Below are 23,379 nucleotides of genomic sequence, written 5' to 3'. Positions count from 1 at the left end.
TTTAGGATCATAGAGAAATCATGTACTGTAGCACCTTGTTCTAGCTTGTGTCAGTGTTTTTGGATCTACCGTTAAGAGTTTAGGGCCACAGAATAGTTTCTTTGCTGGAAAGAAAATCAGTATTACCACCACATGATTTGCATTGGTCAAAGGCAGATTCATTCCATGACCACTGTAAGTATTTTGGAGAGTAACTCTGTCTTCCTGTGTGTTTGTGTTGTCTAACGAAACAGGATCCTGATCTGAGTTGGGTCCTTTGGGAGATACCACAATATAAATAATCAATAATCCAGTCTAGTCGGAGGCTGGTATTGAATTGATTTTCTTCATGATGGCCAAATTGTCCTCCTTGTACCATCACCAGGACTGTTCAGTGCCACCAACAGCAGAGACTAAAAAAGCAACAGCAAGGTATACTGAAGTGATTCCTCACTCTATTATCATCTAACACTAATCAGTTTCAGGACACTATGTGCTGATCCACTAGAAGCACTTTATGCAGAAGACTGTGTAAGATAGAAAGTCATTAAAACCTGCTCAGTTTTTTGATATTTTAAAAGTCTCCCTATTATAAATTCAATTTTCAGGAGGGTAACAATAAATCAGTTTTTAAAATGTTGAAGTTAGCATAACAGGTCTCAGCCCAGAAAAAAATGATTGTAATAAATTTGTCTTAAAATGACTAACCATGTGCACATTGCAAGAGGAGAAAATGAACATGCTTTTTAAAAAATTCAGATGCTCTAGTACTCCTCTAGTATTCCCATAATTTAAAAATGGCATTGATTTAATACATCTGTCCTCATATTCAATAGCTGTCATAGGAATATTAGGCACATTCATGTCAGAGGAATAGCAGGAATGTTCAAACACAAGGGTATTTTAACAAGAGATTTAGAAATGAACAACAGTATATTATTCTCTCTCTAATTACACATAGGTAGAGAAACTTGGGTGATGCTATTGATTGATTCAGATAATAGAATTATTAAATTTTCCATGAACAGAGGGGACTCTAAGCTAGCAGATTGGTCTGGAAAGGTATAGAAAGAAGTGCCACTTCAGCAGCATTGTTCCCCTCCTTCCTTTGAAAGCCCCTCCACAGATAACTGCAGGGCTGAGCAAGGATGGGGGCAGAGCTCTTCTCCACAAAATGTTCCCTTCCTGTGATAGAGGATATCCAGACTTAATTTAATGCTACTTGAAAGTAGGGGTGTAGCCACAGCTAGGGCTAGGTGAGCTGCAGCCCACCCACTTAGCATCCAGGCCCACCCAAATCTGAGCAGAGGTGTAGTGCTGCCACAGTGGCCCGGAGCAACACTCAGGCACCTGAAATTCAGGATGGAGTGTGGGCAGGGCTGGAGCCATCCGAATACACAGGTTGGGAGGGAGGGAGGGAGTCGTCCCAAGTGTGTGTGGGGAGGTGCCTTGTGCAGGCAGGTCTGGGTGGGGCCAGCGCTGGGGCCGGAGAGAAGCCAGTCTAGGCAACTAGGCACATGACTAGAGACCGGGGCAGCAGTGTGTAAGTGCAGGTTTCACAGACACAGCAGTGCCGGCAGGACAGAGGGACACGACTGGCTGGGCAGACGGAGTCAGAGCCAGAGTTGAGAGAGGCGGGCAGAACTCTAGCTTGTGCACATGGGGCAGCCTCATCTTCTGGTGCCTGCTGAGCGGTAAGGGCCAGCTGGAGGGGGTGGGGAGAGACAGGCCCCCCGATCCCTCCTGCCCCCCCCTCCCCAGGGTCCCGGATCCCTCCTGCACCCCCCCCAATCCCTCTTCACCCCAGTCCCAGGCTCCGCTATGCCCCCCAGTTCTGCTGCCTCACCCATGTCTCGCACCCCCCTGGGTCCTGCCCCTTCCCCCCTACTCTGGCCCTTGGCCTTTGCCCTCCCCTGTCCAGCCCCCCCACCCCAGTTTTCCCTCCCCTCTCTGGATAAACTTTCTCTCTTCCAAGATGGCGAGGCTCAGGGAACCCTTTCCCTGGCTGGGTACCCTGTGGCGGGGGTTGGGGGGAAGATGTAGCCTGAGGACTCTGCTCAACTGAAGGGGGGGGGGGGGTCAGTGCCTATTATCTCCCCTCTCTGCCTTAAGGAATGTGGGGAATTTCAGCCCAAAAGGGGGGGAACTTTTTTTAGCCCAGCAGCTACCCACACTGGAGCATGAGGGCGGGGTCCTCGCTCCATGTGCATTATCAGCTCGACAGATGAAGCCATATCTGGGGGCACCAGGGCTAGGACAAGGGCATGGTGTTGGGGGAGAAGCTGAGCTAGCAGTCTGTCATTGCCCGCCCACCCAAATTTCCACTCCTAGCTACACCGCTGCTTGAAAGAAGCATTAATCTGGACTCTGCACCTGCACTTTCCTTAGAGCAGGAATTTTATGTAGCCATAGGGTGCCTGGCCAATAGCAGCACAGCTCCTAAAAGAGCCTGGCTGCTGGGGTCAGGGGAAGAGGAGGGCAAAGGAATCAGGGCTCTGAGGTGACTGTGTGAATGAAACTCCCAGAGGTAAAAAGAACAGGAGTACTTGTGACACCTTAGAGACTAACAAATTTATTAGAGCATAAGCTTTTGTGGGCTACAGCCCACTTCAACAGAGGTAAAGCTTTAGTCCCCTTCCCTAGGTATTTCCATAGCAGAATACAATTTGAGCTGTGGTCTGTCAGAAGTACAGAACATGCAGAGATTTTCCATGCCAGAAACGTATGTGTTCAATGGGATATATTCTATCTACTTCATTGAGGTAAATAATGTTATAGCAAGAGCAGAATCACCAACAGCACAGACTTTGTGGTATAACTGGTTTAGTGTCCTTGTGGAAGGCTTATACTGGAAAAACATCAAGGCCTTTGAGGATAAAATGTATTGAGCACAAGAGCACTCTAATATGTGAGGAATCAAAGCCCTACTTGCTAAATGTGTTATGTGAGGCACTGGCTGAGTTTCCAAACAAATAGTTTTCACTTTTTTTGCACCTTGCCTCTGCTGTCACTAGACTCATAGGCACTATGGTGAAGAGGAGAGTAGAAGAATCTGTATAGAATAAATTGACCATACTTCATAAAATACCTTTCCGTTTTAAACCTGGGATTTATAGGGGTATATAATGTAATAAGTATTGAGAAGCTTAAAATTGAAATCCTCTTGGATTGTAGTTAAGCTTATGTGTTAGTGTTCATAGAACCAGGGCACTCATGTTCTCACTTATTGCCAATTATTTACAGCAGAAGTGCTGAACCTGTAAACTGAGGTTACAAAAAAAAAAAATTCCTTTCGTTAAATACAACAAACCTATAACATTTTAACCCTCCTGCACTGTTTTTCTTGTTTTTCCTTTATTGACATGTATCCCAGTTTGGCGGAACTGTTTGGGCCTTGAGAAATTGAGAAACGTGTTCAGAGGAACATCCTGTAATTCAGAACTTTGAAATGTACTTTTTAGATTCTCAAAAATCAGACCATGTCTGAATTTTCATTTCTTTTGTATTGAATTTTTCCCTCTGTTGACAGGTTGACTCATTTTATCTATCGGTAGCGCAACATTTCTACCACACTCATCAATATGATATCTGAACATTTTGCAAAATTAAATTTATATTAAAAAAAAGATATCCAGTTCTCTCTCTTTCCCTCCCAGTGAGGCTCATGGTCATCCTAATCTTTTGTAAAAATGAATTCCAAAAGTATCCTAGGCTAACAACTGAGAGTTGAGGAGTTATGCGTATTAAATTATAAACACCAAAACTTCAAGGCAAAATATTATTGTAACAATGCCCAATTTTATAAATGGATATTCACTTTTGAAGAAACTCATGAAGAATGAAAATATCTAAAAGAATTTCCTCCACATGTATCCTTGTTTGGAACCTAATATACTTGTTTTTAATCCTTCCACTTTCACATACTGAGCATAAAAATTAACTATGTATTAGCCAGTGTTATTCCTAAGCCAGTAATTCATGCGTGAAATGTCATCCTTAGTCACATTCATAAGCCAATATTAATTCCAGAACAACCAAAAAAAACAACTTTTTTCAGATAATTTTTCCAGTCCAAACAGTAAAGTAAAACATTATAAAATGTATCTTACCTGAGTGTTTGTGGAATGAAGCTGATTCATGTCACGACAGTTTTGAAAGTACAGAAACTGTAAAGACTTTGAATAAGAAAGGATACATTCGTATGGCTCCTGTTCTTGTCCCCACAGCCAGAATTTTCTGAACTGGGTCAAAAGCTAAGGCAGTAGGCAAATAAGGAAAACCATGGCGAACCGTCTGAAACAGAGCAAACAAACACAATTAAAGTATAGGGCCTGTAGCACTAAATTCACTATACATATTGCATATCAACTGCATATAAGTAGAATCTACAAATTGTTCAAAACTGTATTGTTCATAATAAATTTTATCAAAAAAACTATTTTGAAAGATATGCTATTTTCAACCATATAGTTTATTTTCCATCAAAGCTATTTTAAATTATGTATTTTACCCAGTAATATCATTGGATTTTATACATATTTATAGTAACAAAGGAAATGACAAAAAATATGTATGAATGAAAACAACTGATACACGTTGTTCATTTGCTTTATAGATATTCTTTCACACTATCAAAGAGAGCCCTAGATACCAACTGATGACATTACATGAAATGGTGCCTCAGAACACTGCCACAAACAGGAGCAACAAAAAGAAAATGGAATTAGAACAGGAGTTCTCAAAGTAGGGGTCTACTTCAGTTGTCTGGAGGGACACAATCATCCTCCTTTTCTTATCCTTTAATTAAAATATATTATGTTTCTAGTCCTAATAGTTGCAGAGATGAACTTGAAAAAGTGAACTGAGCATAAACTGATGCAGTAATGCATGCCTGAATCTGCAGACACACTGAAACAATAGCAACATAGTCCTTAAACTGGAGATTGTGAACATGTTTTAGGAGGAGGTGAGGAATCTGCCTTTCTGATGTTGCCAAGTGGGAGAAATGCGCCAGCTAGATTACAGCATGGAAAAAATAGTCCTGTAGGGGAAATGTTAAGAATTACTGCACAAGAACGTATATGGCAGCATTACTTCAAAATAAACTGCTTGGTTTTCAGCATCCCAGCCTGAGTTGGAATATTGTGCAATACAAATCCTCAACTGTCATCAAACTTTCAAGGACCACCAAGGTTTTGAATTGGGGCAATATTCTCTACTGTCTCTGTTCTTTGGTTGTCCTCCCCCCCCCCCCACCCCCAATTGCCTATTTCACAGAATTTCTTGATAACCGGGATTTCTGTGTTCTTGTGAATTCATTTCCTTCACCGTGAGAAGAAAGCATGATTCTGCACTCTCTACATGGCTTATTTTTGTTGTTAATAATTAAAAGTTCTCTTCTGAAGAAGAAAATATATTTTGCATTTCCAGCCATTCCAGTACCAATAACATTTTCTTGTAGGGTTTTCCTGGCTAGAGCTTCCCTTGGATCTGGAGGCCTGGAAGGTCAAGGATTTTATAAAACCTGTTCTGCGTTTGTGTCCATATTTTTAGCATTTTCTTTTTATTCCCAGTGTTTTTATGGTGTAAAAAGAGTCAGACTTTTCATTCATAAATAACCCTCAAAAGACATGTGGAGGGATGTTTGTGTATTTACATATGTATGAGTAGGGTCGACAATGTAATAGTTCAGAAATCAAAATAACATCCTAGCATTTAAATGAATCGTAAACACGGGATATATTGGTATTCATCTCTTTGAAACGTACTGTGAATGGTGGAGGAACAAGGAAATTGCCTTATGTTAATTCTGTAGCTAAGTACCAGTGATGGACCTCCTTCACAGTCATCCTAATTACCTTTTTGTTCCCAGAGGAACCCCAACTTGTCGAAGAGGACATGAAATTGAATAAAAAATCCTTGGGTCCTGATTCTGTCATCTCAGATTTCCTTAAGCTTCACCAGGGGAAGTTTGAGTCACAAGACTGAGGTCCCAGTTAGGCTGGTAAGCCCTGAATGCGATATTTGGGCATTGGACTATAATTTATTAACTGAATTCTAAAGGAACTCTTTGCAACTATAAAGCTCACCATCTCTGCTATGAATCTAAACGTCAATGAATTGAACTCATGTCTGTATGTGTACTGGTCTTTCTCTCTCTCTCTTGTTTTTTAATAAATTTTAGTTTAGTTAATAAGAATTGGCTGTAGCTGTATTTGGGTAAGATCTGGAATATTCAATAATCTGGGAGGTAATGCATCCGATCCTTTGCGATTGGTGGAACGTTTTCTTTTATATGATGAAATAAGATTTTAAGGAATCATCATATTTGACTTAGGTAGATGGAGTCCTGAGGCTGGATCACTTTAAGGGAACTGTGTTGTTTGGACTTCTGAGTCACCAGTGAGGTAATAAAGAAGCTGTTTTATGCTGTCTTGGTAAATCTAAATATGGAATATCCACCAGCTTTATGGGAATTGTCTGCCCCATTCTTTGCAGTTCACCCTAATTGAGTGACCACAGCTGGCCCCCACTGGAACCCCGGTCACAAACTGCATTTTCTGTAGAGATCAACATGATTTTTTTTTTTTACATTAAGTGGAAGACTCAATTCCAGGAACAGAGAAAAAACCATCTGTGTGGCTGACAGCATTCTTTCAAAAGACTGACCCATGAACAGCCAATCGTTGAGGCACAGGAATACTAAAATCGTCTCTCAATGAAGGTAAGCAGCCACCGTTAGAATCTTTGAAAACACTCTTGGAGCTGTGGTGAGTCCAAAGGGGAAAACTCAGTATTGAAATGATCCTGGTCCGTAACAAATTTTTGTTTTGTTTTCTGTGAGATGGATGTATCACTGTATGGCAATATGCATATTGTAGGTCAAGGGCCAAAAAACAATCCCTTGAATTTAGTGAAGAAATTATAGCTGCCAGAGTCATGATCATGAACTTCTGAGACTTTACAAAATTGGTTTAGTAGTCTTAAAACTAAAATCAGTCTCCACCTTCCATTTTTCTTTGGCATGAGAAAGTATCTTGATTAGAAGCCCTTTCCCTCCATGTTGAGTAGAGACAGCCTCTATCATTCCTAAACAAAGAAGGGAGTTTATTGCCCGTCTCAGGAAGTGCTAGTGAGAGGGGTCTCCATGGGTGGCGGGTATAATAGGCCAGTGGTGGCTCAGCCTCCCTTGGTGCTGCTGCAGCCAACAGACGCCCTGGTTGCAGGGTTTTGAGGGGAAGTTTTTATTTAGTCTGCCTGTGGTGTGAGAAACTGCTACCTGTGGGAATTTGCTACCTGTAGCAGTTACTCATATGTAAGGGATTGTAAAAAACTGCTATCTGATGTAGCAAATTCCCACAGATAGCAGTTTCTTGAAGTACACCAGTCGCGGGGGGCTAGCAGGGGGGTCTCAGGGCTCTGGCCAGCTCGGGGCTCCTCTGGCCGCAGGGGGGCAGTGAGGGGGGTCTCAGGGCTCCGGCCACGGAGGAGGGAACAGAAGGGATGCAGCCATGGCTAGCCTCCCCAAAGGGGGGCTCCACCTGCCACCCATGGGGGTCCCTGAAGAGGGATGGAGAAGAAGGGTGGAAAGGAGGGAGGGAGGGAGGTAAAGTGGATGTAGCTCAATGTTACAATCTCCAAGACCCACTGTCTGTAGTAATCCACTCCCAGGCATAACAAAAATCAGAAAGTCTGTCTCCAAATGTGGAGAGGTGGCAAATTGTTGCAAGTGGTGAACTAAAGACTGGAGAGGTTGCAAACCATCAACCAACCCATCAAAACTAGTGTTTCAGTAAGGATGCTCGTTGAATATTCAGGCCTGATGGATGAGTGATTCTCTTCCTCTGGAACCTATGGATTTTGCAAAACGGGGAGTCTTTGCAAACCAGAGAATTGGGTTGGAAGGGAACACTGGGTGCTTTGTGACCTATCAAATTTTCTTTTGTTTGTAAGGGTATAAATTCCCAGAGATTGTAAAGTGGCTTTGGAGTCTTTCAAAGAGCACAGGAACTCATCCATGTTCTCATCAGAAAACAACTTCAAACCATCAAAAAGGGAGGTCCTGTGCAGTTCTCTGGACCTCTCCAGGAAAGCGGGACAGTTGGATCCAGAATGCCGTGCACATAACTACTGCTGTAGAATGATGTCTGCTACATCTAAGGACACCTGAAGGGATGTCCTGACCAGTAACTGCCCCTTAGCAATGATGGCCTGAAAATGCTTACTCTTTTCCAGTGGAAGGTGCAGTAAATTTTGTGTAGTTTATGTAATTATATTTTGCCATGACTGCCTGGTAATTTGTGATAAAAAACTGTAAGACTGCAGATGAGTAAGATTTCTACCTGACAAGGTCCACGCCCTTCTCGTCTTTGTCATATGGGGTCAGCTTGGTGCAATGTTGTTTCCCCCACTCATTCACCACATCCACCACCAGAGAAATAGATGGAGGTGAGAATAAAAATTCAGAGTTTTAATTTAGCTAAACGTAAATGTATAATACAGGAACAAAGAATGTAGGCCATACTTACAGGATGAGAGACTATCCTGGGAATCGGTGACTCTGAAAAAGATTTAGGGGTAATGTTGGATAATCAACTGAACATGAGCTCCCAATCTCCCAGTGCAATCCTGGGATGCATAAACAGAGGAATCTCAAGTAGGAGTAGAGAGGTTAATTTTACCTCTGTATTTTGCAGTGGTGTGACTGCTGCTAGAATACTGTGTCCACTTCCGGTGCCCATAATTCAAGAAGGATGTCGATAAATTGGAGAGGGTTCAGAGAAGAGCCACAAGAATGACTAACGAATTAGAAAACGTGCCTTAGCCCTGGTCTACACTCATAGAATCATAGAATCATAGAATATAAGGGTTGGAAGGGACCCCAGAAGGTCATCTAGTCCAACCCCCTGCTCGAAGCAGGACCAATTCCCAGTTAAATCATCCCAGCCAGAGCTTTGTCAAGCCTGACCTTAAAAACCTCTTAGGAAGGAGATTCTACCACCTCCCTAGGTAACGCATTCCAGTGTTTCACCACCCTCTTAGTGAAAAAGTTTTTCCTAATATCCAATCTAAACCTCCCCCACTGCAGCTTGAGACCATTACTCCTCGTTCTGTCATCTGATACCATTGAGAACAGTCTAGAGCCATCCTCTTTGGAACCCCCTTTCAGGTAGTTGAAAGCAGCTATCAAATCCCCCCTCATTCTTCTCTTCTGCAGGCTAAACAATCCCTATGCAGGCTAAACAATCCTTAACACTATGGGGTTAAGTCGAATTTAGCTGCGTTAGGTCGATTTTAAAATGAATGCGTCTACACAACTAACCCCTTTCCATCGACCTAAAAGGCTCTTAAAATTGACTTCTGTACTCCTCCCTGGCGAGGAGAGTAGCGCTAAAATTGACCTTGCTGGGTCAAATTTGGGGTAGTGCACACGCAATTCGACGGTAATGGCCTCTGGGAGTTATCCCAGAGTGCTCCAATGTGACTGCTCTGGACAGCACTTTGAACTCCAATGCACTAGCCAAATACACAGGAAAAGCCCCAGGAAACTTTGAATTTCATTTCCTGTTTCGTCAGCTTGACAAGCTCAGCAGCACAGGTGACCATGCAGTTCCCCCAGAATTGCAAATGAGCTCCACCATGGACCAAAAGAGAGATACTGGATCTCACTGCTGTGTGGGGAGAAGAATCTGTGCAGGCCAAACTCCGGTCAAAAAGAAGAAATGTTAATATATATGCCAAAATCACACAGGGCATGGTGGAGAGAGGCTACAACAGGGACACTCAGCAGTGCCGCATGAAAGTTAAGGAGCTCAGGCAAGCCTACCAAAAGACAAAGGAGGCAAATGGTCGCTCCAGGTCAGAGCCCCATACGTGCCACTTCTATGATCAGCTGCATGGCATTCGGGGGGGGACCCTACCACTATCCCACCACTGTCCATGGACACCTGCAAGGGGGGAGTCTCACGCAACAGGGAGGAGGATTTTGTGGATGAGGAGGAGGAGGAGGAGTTGTTGGAGAATGCGCAGCAGGCAAGCGGTGAATCCGTTCTCCTCAGCAGCCAGGACCTTTTCATCACCCTGGAGCCAATACCCTCCCAAGGCGGGATCCCCGACCCTGAAGCTGGAGAAGGCAGCTCTGCACATTTGTAACTACAGTACAGGGTTTAAAAGTAATAGTGTTTAATGTTTGATTTGCCCTAAATAATTGGGATGAATTCGCGGCCAGTACAGCTACTGGGAAAGTCTGTTAACGTGTCTGGGGATGGAGCGGGAATCCTCCAGGAACATCTCCATGAAGCTCTCCTGGAGGTACTCTGAAAGCCTTTGCAGAAGCTTTCTGGAGAGGGCTGCCTTATTTCGTCCTCCACGGTAGGACACTTTACCACGCCAAGCCAGTAGGAAGTAGTATGAAATCATTGCTGCACAAAGCATGGCAGCGCATGGTCCTCGGTATTGGTCACATTCAAGCAACATTCGGTCTTTATCTTTCTGTGTTAGCCTCAGGAGAGTGATATCATTCATGGTCACCTGGTTGAACTAGGGGGATTTTTGTAAGGGAACAGTAAAAGGACCCCGTTCATGCTGGGTTGTTTGCGCTTGGCTAAAAGGGATCATCCCGGAGAATAGCCACACTGCGGGGGAAGTGGTGAAGAGATAATCCCAGAGAATAGCCATGTGGCGGCACGGGGGGGAGGTGTGTGCTGCACATCCACCCGAAAACCGCAGCCCCTCCTTTTAAATGTGAAACCCACTCGGCATTGCTTGCTATGGGAAAGAATGGCGCTGCACTTTGAAACCATTCCCACATGTTATGAAGGGGTAAGAAGCCAACCCTGCATACCAACAGGCTTACTATGGCTGCCTGGAAACTGAATTCTGTTGCCCAGCTGTCTGTGATGTGTCACCATACCAGCTCAATATAAAAAGCAAAATGCGACCTTGTACCTAAAGCACATGTGCTGTCTGCTGTGAATTGCTTGATTCACTGTGAAAGAGTCTCCCTTTTGTTCTCGGAAATGTATCATCTAAATTTTACTCTCCCTTTTTATCTCCCCCTGATGCAAATGTTTCTATGCTCCCCCCATCATGTCCGTACCTGAGGTTATCGCAGATTAGAAGGCAAAAAAAACCGCACTCGCGATGACATGTTTCCCGAGCTCATGCAGTCCTCCCGCACTGATAGGGAACGGCTTAATGCATGGAGGCATTCAGTGGTAGAGGCCAGGAAAGCATTAAGTGAGCGCAAAGAGCAGAGGCAGGAGGCGATGCTGAGGCTAATGGGGGAGCAAACAGACATGATGAAGCGTCTATTGGAGCTGCAGGAAAGCCAACAAGAGCACAGCCCCCCGCTGCATCCATTGTATAACCGCCTGCCCTCCTCCCCAAGTTCCATATCCTCCTCACCCAGACACCCAAGAACGCGGGGGGGGGGGGGGAGGGGGAGGTGCTGGCGCCAGGCACCCAGCCACTCCACTCCAGAGGATGGCCTAAGCAACAGAAGGCTGTCATTCAAACAGTTTTGATTTGTAGTGTGGCTACAATAAGCATGTGGCCTTGTCCTTCCCCCCTCCTGCACCCCACCCAACCCGGGCTACCTTGTCAGTTATCTCACTTTTTTTTCTAATTAATAAAGAAAGAATGCATGGTTTCAAAACAATATAGTTACTTTATTTCCTTTGCCAGCTGCGATCGAAGGGGGGAGGGTGGTTGGCTTACAGGGAATTAAAATCAACAAAGGGGGCGGGTTTACAGCAAGGAGAAACACACACAACTGTCACACCGTAGCCTGGCCAGTCATGAAACTGGTTTTCAAAGCTTCTCTGATGCGCAGCGCGCCTAGCTGTGCTCTTCTAAATCACCCTGGTGACTGGCTGCTCAAAATCGGCCACCAGGCGATTTGCCTCAACCTCCCACCCTACCATAAACGTCTCCCCCTTACTCACACAGATATTGTGGCGCGCACAGCAAGCAGCAATAACAATGGGAATGTTGGTTGCGCTGAGGTCTAACCTAGTCAGCAAACAGCACCAGCAAGCTTTTAAATGTCCAAAGGCACATTCTACCACCATTCTGCACTTGCTCAGCCTATAGTTGAACAGCTCCTGACTACTGTCCAGGCTGCCTGTGTACAGCTTCATGAGCCATGGGAGCAAGGGGTAGGCTGGGTCCCCAAGGGTAACTACTGGGATTTCAACATCCCCAACAGTAATTTTCTGGTCTGGGAAGTAAGTCCCTTCTTGCAACTGCTCGAACAGTTCGGAGTTCCTAAAGATGTGAGCGTCATGCACCTTTCCCAGCCATCCCACGCTGATGTCGGTGAAATGTCCTTTGTGATCCACTAGTGCTTGCAGCACCATTGAGAAGTACCCCTTGTGGTTTACATACTGGTTGGCAAGGTGGTCCGGTGCAAAGATAGGGATATGCATTCCATCTATCGCCCCACCATAGTTAGGGAACCCCATTGCAGCAAAGCCATCCAGTATGACCTGCACGTTTCCCAGAGTCACTACCCTTGCTGGCAGAACGTCAGTGATTGCACTGGCTACTTGGATCACAGGAGTCCCCGCAGTAGACCTGCCCACTCCAAATTGATTCCTGACTGACCGGTAGCAGTCAGGCGTTGCAAGCTTCCACAGGGCTATCGCCACTCGCTTCTCAGCTGTCAGGGCAGCTCTCATCTTGGTATTCCTGCACGTCAGGGTGGGGGAAAGCAACTCACAAAGTTCAAGGAAAGTGGCCTTACGCATGTGAAAGTTTCGCAGCTGCTGTGAATCATCCCATACCTGCAACACTATGCGGTCCCACCAGTCTGTGCTTGTTTGCCGGGCCCAGAATCGGTGTTCCACTGTATCAACCAGCCCCACTGCCGCCATGATGTCCCAATTGCCACAGCCCGTGCTTTCAGGAACGTCTGTGTCCATGTCCTCATCACAATCACTCTCATGCTGGTGTGCTTAGCCCAGTTCTGCACATACTCCAGGATAATGCGCAAACCGTTTACAATGCTCACAACAGCAGCGGTGACAGTGAGCTGAGCGGGCTCCATGCTTGCCGTGGTATGGCGTCCGCACGAGTAACCCAGGAAAAAAGGCACAAAACAATTGTCTGCCATTGCTTTCATGGAGGAGGAAGGGCCATCTGACGACATGTACCCAAAACCACCCTTGACAATGTTTTTGCCTCATCAGGCATTGGGAGTTTAACTCAGAATTCCAATGGGCAGCGGAGACTGCAGGAACTATGGGATAGCTACCCACAGTGCACTGCTCCGTAAGTAGATGCTAGCCATGGTATTGAGGACACACTAGGCTGACTTAAGGCGCTTAGTGGGGACATACACAATTGACTGTATACAATCAATTTCTAAAAATCAAATTCTATAAAATTGACCTAATTTCATGGTGTAGACATACCCTTATAGTGATAGACTCAAGGAGCTCAATCTATTTAGTGTAACAAACAGAAGGTTAAGAGGTGACTTGACTACAAGTTATAAGTACCTGCATGGGGAACAAATATTTATTAAAGAGCTCTTCAATCTAGCAGACAAACGTATAACAAGATATAAAGGCTGAAAGTTGAAGATAGACAAATTCAGGCAGGAAATAACGTATACATTTTTAACTGTGAGACGAATTAATCATTGGAACAATTTACCAAGGATAATGGTGAAGTCTTTATTACTGACCATTTTTAAACCAGGATTACAATGAGGAGTCCGGTGGCACCTTAAAGGCTAACAGATTTATTTGGGCATAAGCTTTCCTGGGTAAAAAACCCACTTCTTCAGATGCAGGATTGGATTTTTTCTAAAAGATATGGTCTATGAATTATTTTGGGGAAGTTCTATGGCCTGTATTATACAGGTGGTCAAGCTAGATGATCATAATGGTCCCTTCGGCCCTTGGAATCCATGAATTATGCCAAACCAACCTAATTTCCTTCTTTGACAAAATTACTGGCCCAGTAAATGGTGAGGGGAGCTGTAGGTGTGACAGATCTTGGTTTCTGGTAAAGCTTTTGATGCAGTCCCACATGATAGTCTCATAAGCAAACTAGAGAAATGTGTTCTAGATAAAATTACTATAAAATGGGTGCAAATCTGGTTGAAAGATTGTAATCAAAGAGTAGTTATCAATGCTTCACAGCCAAACTGGAAGGATGTATCTAGTGAGATCCTGCAGGGGTTTGTCCTGGGTCCGGGACTATTCAATATTTTCATTAATTACTTGGATAATAGATTGGAGAGTATCCTTATCAAATCTGTGGGCAAAACCAAGCTGGGAAGGATTGCTAGCACTTTGGAGGATAAGGATTAGAATTCAAGATGACCTTGACAAATTGAAGAACTGGTCTGAAATCAACAAGATGAAATTCAATATAGACAAGTGCAAAGTACTACACTTAAGAAAAAAATCAAATGCCCAAATACAAAATGGGGAATATCTGACTAGGCAGTAGTACCTCTGAAAAGGATCTGAGGTTACAGTGGATCACAAATTGATTATGAGCCAGCAATACGATACAGTTGAGAAAGAGGCTAATATCATTCGGGGGGGTGGTGTATTAATAGGAATGTCGTACGTAAGACATAGGAGGTAATTATTCTACTCTACTCAGTAGTGGTGAGGCCTCAGCTGGAGCTCTGTGTCCAGTTCTGGGCACCACACTTTAGGAAAGATGTGGACAAGTTAGAGAGTCCAGAGAAGACCAACAAAAATGATCAAAGGATTAGAAAACCTCACATATGAGGAAAGGTTAAAAAAAACTGGGCATGTTTAGTCTTGAGAAGAGAAGTCTGAGGGGGCCTGATAACAGTCTTCAAATAATTTAAGGGCTGTTATCAAGAATATGGTGGTCAACTGTTTTCCATGTCCACTAAAGGTAGGCCAAGAAATAATGGACTTAATCTGCAACAAGAGAGATTTAGGTTAGATATTAGGAAAACTTTATAACAATAGTGAAGCACTAGAACAGGCTTCCAAGGAAGCTTGTGAAACCTCTGTCAATGTAGGCTTTTAAGAACAGGTTAGATAAACCCCTGTCAGAGATGGTCTAGATTTACTTTGTCCTGCCTCAGTTAAGGTGGCTGGACTTGATGATTTCTCAAGGTCCCTTCCAACCTACGTGTCTACGATTCTATATAGGAGACTTGTGTATGGATTGAGTCCTATCTAGCTAATAACTAAGAGGTCTTATCTTTTAGACTACTTGTATGTAATCTGACTCTCCTCAACAAACGAGGTCCAGGGTAACTACTGGGAACTTAACTTACTGGTTTAGATGAAATTCAGATACCATCTTCATAAAAAATTTAGGATGTGGGCACAGAACCATATTATCCTCATAGAATACAGTAGGGATGTTCAACCATCAGGTTTGTGATGTCGATTTAGCAGGTCTACTGAAGATCTGCTAAATCAACGGCAAAGCACTCTCCAGTCAACTATGGTACTCCAGCTCCCCAGTAAAGTAAGTCAGCTGGAGAGCATCTCCCATCGAAGCAGTGCAGTGAAGACACTGGGGTAAGTCGACCTAAGTTACATCAACTCCAGCTACATTATTCACGTAGCTGGAGTAGTGTAACTTGGTCAATTTATCGCGATAGTGAAGACAAGCCCTAAGTCTCCATGATGGTCGTATAATCACTTAGAATACAATCTATAAAAAGGAGAATGCTCATTGTACAATATAATGGTTCAAATGAAGATGATTAGCAGCAAACAGGCAGGAAGATGTAAAAAGTAGCATGAAGGAAGAATAGAGTTCAATATACTTAAGCATATGACAGGCTGCTTAGTGGATTTTGAGACAGCTCAAAGAAAATCTGGATTATATGGGTGCTAAATTGAGGGACATAAATACCAGTGGAGCACTGTACTAAAGAAAGACCCATAATGCAAACCTCTTCCACTTTGTAGCACAGACATTTATTTTTGAAGGCTTCTGACACTAGCAGAATTTCTTGAGATTCCCAGTAACAAAAAAGGCTCAGTCCACGGATGCAGCCAAGTTCCACTCAACACAATTGAAGATAAGGGGACAAAAACAGCATTATGGCTCAAGGCATGGCACAATTTGGAACAGCCTTGGGACTACTGGAGGTTGTGCCTGGCTTTAACAGCCACCAACAAGCCAGTCTATCAACCAGGGATTGCTGGAATGCAGCTACGTTTCAGCCCACCTTCTCCCTGACCAGACTTCAACATGCCCCCTATGCCAGGGACTATGTGAAGTGTGGTGTACAATTGATCATGTTCCCCTATATTTCAGGAATTCCCCAAAAGCTGGTGAAGCTCCAGAGGAACAAAGGGGCTATACCAGGGCTGACCATCTGGCCCTAAAAGTCTTCTTTGCATCATGCTTCCAGGCCATAAGATCCACTGGATCTTGAAGAACCTGATCTCAATCTAATGATACATCTGGAAGAACTGGAAGTTGAACTGGAGGTTTCACTAGCAGAGTCAGAGATCTAACCAACCAAACTAATGAGGACATATGAAAACCAGTAACATGGAATCCGGAATCCTGTCTGATTTTCCTAAGAACTCTTGTCAGCGGAGGTAAGAAGGGGAAGTAGTACAAGAGCATGTTAACTTAGAGAGGCAGAAGCACGTGGGCTGGTGTTGCACTCTACCCCATACTTTGGGCTATGCCTAGGGTGACCAGATGTCCCGATTTTATAGGGACAGTCCTGATTTTTGGGTCTTTTTCTTATTACCTATTACCCCTCACCCCCTGTCCCGATTTTTCACACTTGCTGTCTGGTCACCCTAGCTGTGGCTAACAGGCACAGTATAGCCCTAAACTATGGATACTAAAATAAGAAAATATCAACAAAACTAGAAATCATGTACATGATTAAATTGTCTAAATAGCAGATAGTGGGATCACAAAGGGAATCCTAAAATAGCAGCCCTGTGCTCTGTGGATTGTAGGCACTACTTATTCTTGCCATGAAAGAAGGAGCCAAAAAGAGCAACAGAGAAGGCAGTGAGGAGATCAGGCTTCTCACCACATAATCCCAGCTTCTGTCTCCTTTTTTGGCATCTTGATCCCTGGAGGCAGAAGAATGGAGCAATACCTATGCTCCTCAGATCACTTCAAGTGTATACCAAATATATACAATGTTTTCTTCTAAACAAAACAAACCAAGCTGAGGATACAACTTTAACCAAAATCCTTCTTCAGCATTTTGAATTCCTTTTTCAAAGGCAATGAGTTGGAATAAACTTTACCCCACCAATATGCATGTATAGCTCATTAATATTCTTTATGCAAATAAATTATCTAGACTTATGTAGGAATAAGATTAATTGGGTCTGACAGCATTTCATGCATAAAACTGAAAACATTACCAAAACTGTATAGAACACAACATAGTCATTTCAGTTCAATTAAGCTACACAGGAGATGTAATCAGATTCTTTTGTAGCTGTAGCAACAAAATCCCACTAGAATTTAGTGTGCATGCAACGATATAATTATTTATACAGTGATGATAGTTTCTAATAACTCTTGTCCTATGGTAAGATATATTAGCTTGTAAAGCTATTTCCTTACAAAGTATTTTTGATCTTCCATAAATAACTCCAGAAAATACAGACTTTAAAATTGATTTTAAAGGGTTTCCATGAAGTAACACAGTATATGCTCAAAAATCGCTTGTGTGTAATCTGTCTAATAATGTAAAATTTATTGAAGCCTGGAGTTCTGTTAATATTTTATAGATAAAACATTTTGGGGGTCAAATTTGAAAGCAGGATTGATTTATTCAGGTGTGTAATTATTTGAGAAAATACTCTTTTTGGGGGGTTAAAAATGGATAATGATGCCCAGCGTTATGAGTCAGGATGCTAGATTCTATTTCTAGTGTGCCACCAACATGCTTTGTGTCCTTACATAAGTCACTTACACCCTTTGAACCCAGTTTAGCAAAGTATTTAAGCACATGCTTAAGTCCATCCCTATTCAAAAAGCACATAAGCCCCATGCTTAACTTTAAGCACATGCTAAATCCCATTGATGTGTACAGGACTTAAACAATTACCTAAAAATAAGCCTATGCTTAAGTACTTTGCTGAACAGGGATGAACTTATGAACTAGGGCCTTTGTGCTTCAAGGATGCTCTTACCCAGCTTTGTAAGAAATGTATAAATATCAATTATTATTACTTTTATTGATGTTGAATGCAGAGGTGAAAGGGGGCTTCAAAACAGTGCATTGCTATATGTGGTGGAGCCAAGCACAACCATGCTCTCCTTCCTTGATGGGTCTTTGTGCCTGGACCTGCCCCACTGAGTTCTGTACTCACTGCCCACAAAAGGTGGAGAGAGTGAGCAAATCGATATTGGGATTCCATCCCAAGACTAAGGAGACACAAGACAATGCTGAGAACACAGCAGGCTTCCTCCCGAGACAACACCTACGAGACAAGATAATGAAATGCTCTGAGGTTTTTTATGCTTCTCAGTTTCTTGTCGAAATTGAAACATTTGCCATTTTAAAAAAAAGTTTGGGGTTTTGCCCGTTCCTCATTTTTCCTTTATTCCTGTCTGCCACAGAATGCACCAGAATGAACTCTGTCTAGGATTTTGTCCCTTTTGCTATTCTGTAACTGCACCCATCGACTTTAACCAACAATATCTGTGATGTTTAGATCAACCAAAGATCTTGTTAAAGTTGATGGGTGCACTAAGTACCCTTCATTTCGGCTTAAATTGCTCCTTCCATTTAATACCCTTTTGTGTAGGGATAGCTGAAACAACAGATGCCATTGCCCAAAGGCCATCATGGCAAGGCTTGAGCAGAAGCTAAGCGATAGGGACAGAGGAACACAGGGGCTGGGAATTGATTGGTGACAGCTGTATGTGTCTGCCTGTCAGAAAGGCAAAAAGCAATGAAAAAGCCAAGAGAAAGCCAGCAGACAAAGCAGTAGTCCCCCATTTTGTAATGTAACGTACACACTTGGCATACTCAATATGAGCGATCACAAGCATGACCCTGCCAGGGAGCAGAGACAGAGTTCTTTGTGGCACAAGACTTGCTGAAAAAGCAAGCTTGCCAAGGGATGTGGTAGATTCTCCTTCACTTAAGTCTTTAAATCAAGACTAGATATCTTCCTAACAGATATATTATAGCTAAAACATAAGTTTTAGGCTTGATGCAGGAATTTTATTGAGTGAGGCCTGATTTCTGAAGGAGATTAGACTAGATCAGAACAGTCCCTTCTAGCCTTAAAATCCATATATTTATGAAAATGAGCATTAGAGCACACTGCAAAGCCCGTTTATTTTCAGAGCCTTTGGGACAAGTTGTCTGGTTATACTAATGTAAGGGTTAAGGTTTTGGTAATGGATTTATGAGTACAGTTTAATTGTATTTTTAGTATATATCAAAGACAACTGAAACCATGGATAATAATAAACCTTTTTTTAATGTTACTAAATACATAAATAAATAATATTGACACATATTAGTTGTGTATAGTATATCCTGTAAAAGTGTTTCAGATTCTATTTTTAACTATCTCAATCAAATGCTTCATATAAAGAATGAAACTGGACTTCATCAACAAATATATTTGTAGTCACTATTGTAATTCCTTCCGGTGCCTAAGAAAAGTTATGCTTATGTATTTATATTAGCTTCATTTTTGTTTTTCTTTAAAAGTAAAAATAGTATAAATCACATGCCCATATAATTTCTATGTTACCTAACACAGTCACCAAACTGTAACATCCTAAATGCATTCTGCTGAGTCAAGATGATTGCCATTGCATTTATCATCTTTCGGCACAATTCCCAGAAATGGTTCAGCTCTAGTTGTACGACGTGAATTTACAATATTGTGTGCTCTAAACTCCATAGTTTTTCTACCTGAGAAAGCTAGCAAATTGTGGTTACTACTTTTAAATCTGTTAAGATTAATAGTTATTTGGCACTTAATGCAAATATACTGATCAGAATGCACTTTATTTAGAGTTGTTTTGAATTTTATATAAGCCTCAATAAGAACTAATTTATAACTCATCTTTAATCTATGTACCATTAAAATAAAGCATTGATTATTTGGGTGGGGGGATAAACATGCAAAATTATATGTGGCACTTATTAATTCTGTATTCTAATGAATTATGGTCTTCCATTTTTAGTAAAGTATTTCTTATTTTTAAAAATTACAAAAATAACTAATACAAATCCAGTTCAAATCAGTAAGTTTCTACAGCTGATTAAAAAACACAAGAGCAAATCTAGAATGTCTCTAGAAACATATAGTACTTTGGAAATGGACATTACCATGAGCCAAATCATGCCTCTAGGAAGAAAACTACATGTTAGTGCCAGGAGCTTTCAGAAGGTATCCCTCCCTCATGGAGTTTTCCTCCACATTTGTCTTTTGGGGGCAAGGACCCTGAACCAGCAGATCTCCAGAGATCTCAGGAATCTGCTACAGGACAAAGCCAGCCTATACAGACCCTGTGTCCATATGTTGTTGCATAGGTCCTTTGAAGCTTTCCCCCAAGCTCCCTGTTGGTATGGTTGACAAGGGCTGCCTCCTGATGGCTGCTGCCCCTGTAATTCCTTTAAATGGAGTTTCCACATTGCAAAAAAGAGTCCTTTCAGGAATTAATATAGCCACAGTCTGTATTAACGTCTAAGCAGATTATTTGTGTAGTTGAAAGAGGGACAACATGATTTTCACCCCTGGCCCTCCTGTCCCCTCAGGGTGTGTCTATACTGCAACTAGGCACCCATGGCTGGCCCATGCCAGCCGACTCAGGCTTGTGAGGCTATTTCATTGCAGTATAGACTTCTGAGCTCAGGCTGGAGCCAAGCTCTGGGACCCTCCCACCTCACAGATCCCAGGACCAGGAACTTTTGTAGGGTCTAGGTGAAGGGAAGGTACAATGCCACAAAGTCAGCTAACCCTAATCTTCTATATGGACAGGAAGATATTGGCTCGCAGAGGGTCCCCTCCCCATATAGATCAATGAAGCATAATATTGCCTATGTTTTCTACTTTTTCCAAAACATGTCGCTTACTGTTCTTAATGCAATAAAATCCTTTTCTACTTTTAAAAGTGACTGAAAACTGGAATTGTGAGGCTCTATGCTTAATGTCACCCTGATTTCCATATCAAATGTGCTCATTTTACTGGTAAAAAGATTTTTTCTGTCACTGTCAGCCCTGGGATCTGAGAGTCATGCTTGGTTCTTTCCTTCTCATGCATCATCACTTGTAATAAAAACTCTGCAAGGCAAAAATAAGCTGTTAATGACACCTGCCTTCAAAGGGCTTGAACAGGTATAACTGTGAGGAATTTAGTAAACAATTCCGTTGATGATGCACTAAAGCAGTGCTTTTCAAACTTTTTTCATTTGCGGATCCCTACAAAATTTCGAATGGAGGTGTGGACCTCTTTGGAAATCTTAGACATAGTCTGCAGACCCCCAGGTTGAACACTACTGCACTAAAGAGACAGAAACCAGCTAACTCTTGCTTAGTTCTATTGACTCCGACTCTGCAAGGCTAACAGGAGTAGAATTCCGTGAAAAATTATTTTAGTCACTGAAATCAGAAGATCTGACTCTGGTATTTCCTGGGAGAAGATCTGTTCAGGTGAAGGTGTCATGATATTTACATAGCCACTTTTCAGCGTATTACCACACGTTAACCTTTTTTCTCTTCTGAATTCTTATTCAATTAAAAAGCTGCATTTTAAAAGATTATTTAACGAAACACTGAAGAATAGTGAGAAATTTCTGTCCTTGACTGAAAGACAAAACTAGACTTTAAACTGAGACTTTTAGCATTTTGATTTCATAAATATCACACACTATCAATTATGTTTACGTAAAGAATTCACAGGTGTATGTAATTAGCATTTGAATTAACAAATTAGCCTGTATCATACAATTAATTTTTTTGTATTATGTACAGGCAGAGCCCTTTTTCCTTGGAAACAAGCACCTTAACATGTGCTACATTGCTTTCATATAATTATATAAACAAATGTTTTTGATATAATTCAGTAATAATCCTACTTCAAGAAAGAAATAACATTACAAAAATTCATATCAAGCTCATCTTTTTTTCTAATATGTCATTTTCATTTGACTGTTTCCAAAAAGTCTACATACAGTATATTTGGCTCATCAACAAATTTTTATTATTAATACACTGTACTTCTGCAAGGCATTAAATAAATTCTGAATTCACTCCCTCATGTTATTTTGGCCTTGAAAGGGGTGGTGATATAAAACTACATCTTTCAGAGAAGTAATTTATTTTAAAAACCCAAACATCTAAAACCAGAAACAAAATCACAACAGTAAAGGAAAAAATCCTACAATCCTTACTCAAGAATCCTCTCTACATAAGAAAAATCCATATAAGACCAAGAAACTCAAGGAGTCTGATTTTCCACTGTCCTTCCTCAGAATACAGATTTCAGAGTAACAGCCGTGTTAGTCTGTATTCACAAAAAGAAAAGGAGTACTTGTGGCACCTTAGAGACTAACCAATTTATTTGAGCATAAGCTTTCGTGAGCTACAGCTCACTTCATCGGATGCATACTGTGGAAAGCATAGAAGATCTTTTTATACACACAAAGCATGAAAAAATGGTGTTTACCACTACAAAAGGTTTTCTCTCCCCCCACCCCACTCTCCTGCTGGTAATAGCTTATCTAAAGTGATCACTCTCCTTACAATGTGTATGATAATCAAGGTGGGCCATTTCCAGCACAAATAGGAGTACTTGTGGCAAATACTCACCAGCAACCACATACCACACAACAGAACCACTAACCCAGGAACCTATCCTTGCAACAAAGCCCGTTGCCAACTGTGCCCACATATCTATTCAGGGGACACCATCACAGGGCCTAATAACATCAGCCACATTATCAGAGGCTCATTCACCTGCACATCCACCAATGTGATATATGCCATCATGTGCCAGCAATGACCCTCTGCCATGTACATTGGTCAAAGTGGACAGTCTCTACGTAAAAGAATAAATGGACACAAATCAGATGTCAAGAATTATAACATTCATAAACCAGTCGGAGAACACTTCAATCTCTCTGGTCACGTGATTACACACATGAAATTTGCGATATTACAACAAAAAAACTTCAAAACCAGACTCCAGCGAGAGACTGTTGAATTGGAATTCGTTTGCAAATTGGATACAATTAACTTAGGCTTGAATAGAGACTGGGAGTGGCTAAGTCATTATGCAAGGTAACCTATTTCCCCTTGTTTTTTCCTACCCCCCGCCCCTCAGACGTTCTTGTTAAACCCTGGATTTGTGCTGGAAATGGCCCACCTTGATTATCATACACATTGTAAGGAGAGTGATCACTTTAGATAAGCTATTACCAGCAGG

General features: G+C 42.1%; 1 protein-coding gene and 1 long non-coding RNA gene across 12 annotated transcripts in view; one reads left to right on the top strand and one right to left on the bottom strand.

Annotated features, from left to right (window-relative positions):
* STXBP5L (syntaxin binding protein 5L) overlaps nucleotides 1-23,379 on the bottom strand; it is a 430,597-nt gene that overhangs the window by 387,920 nt on the left and 19,298 nt on the right. For 8 of the 9 annotated variants that reach the window (XM_048819147.2, XM_048819156.2, XM_048819179.2 and 5 more), the window contains exon 2: nucleotides 4,175-4,272. In XM_048819147.2, coding sequence (XP_048675104.2) covers nucleotides 4,175-4,272 — 98 coding nt within the window. Of the gene's footprint in view, nucleotides 1-4,088; nucleotides 4,273-23,379 lie in introns of those variants that run through there. The other variant, XM_048819209.2, reaches the window with a different exon arrangement.
* Nucleotides 1,476-22,498, top strand: LOC125621858 (uncharacterized). 3 transcript variants are annotated; one of them, XR_007352609.2, is made up of 5 exons: nucleotides 1,476-1,673; nucleotides 5,852-5,983; nucleotides 6,578-6,703; nucleotides 16,352-16,544; nucleotides 18,178-22,498. It is a non-coding gene; the product is annotated as an uncharacterized LOC125621858 (long non-coding RNA). The 3 variants fall into 3 exon arrangements; XR_007352608.2 differs by adding an exon at nucleotides 7,933-8,220 and having other exon boundaries at nucleotides 16,352-22,498; XR_007352607.2 differs by having other exon boundaries at nucleotides 16,352-22,498.

The sequence above is a fragment of the Caretta caretta genome, chromosome 1 (genome assembly GCF_965140235.1).
Source record: "Caretta caretta isolate rCarCar2 chromosome 1, rCarCar1.hap1, whole genome shotgun sequence".
Taxonomy (NCBI): Eukaryota; Metazoa; Chordata; order Testudines; family Cheloniidae; genus Caretta; species Caretta caretta.
This window is presented reverse-complemented; position numbering and strand designations above follow the sequence as displayed.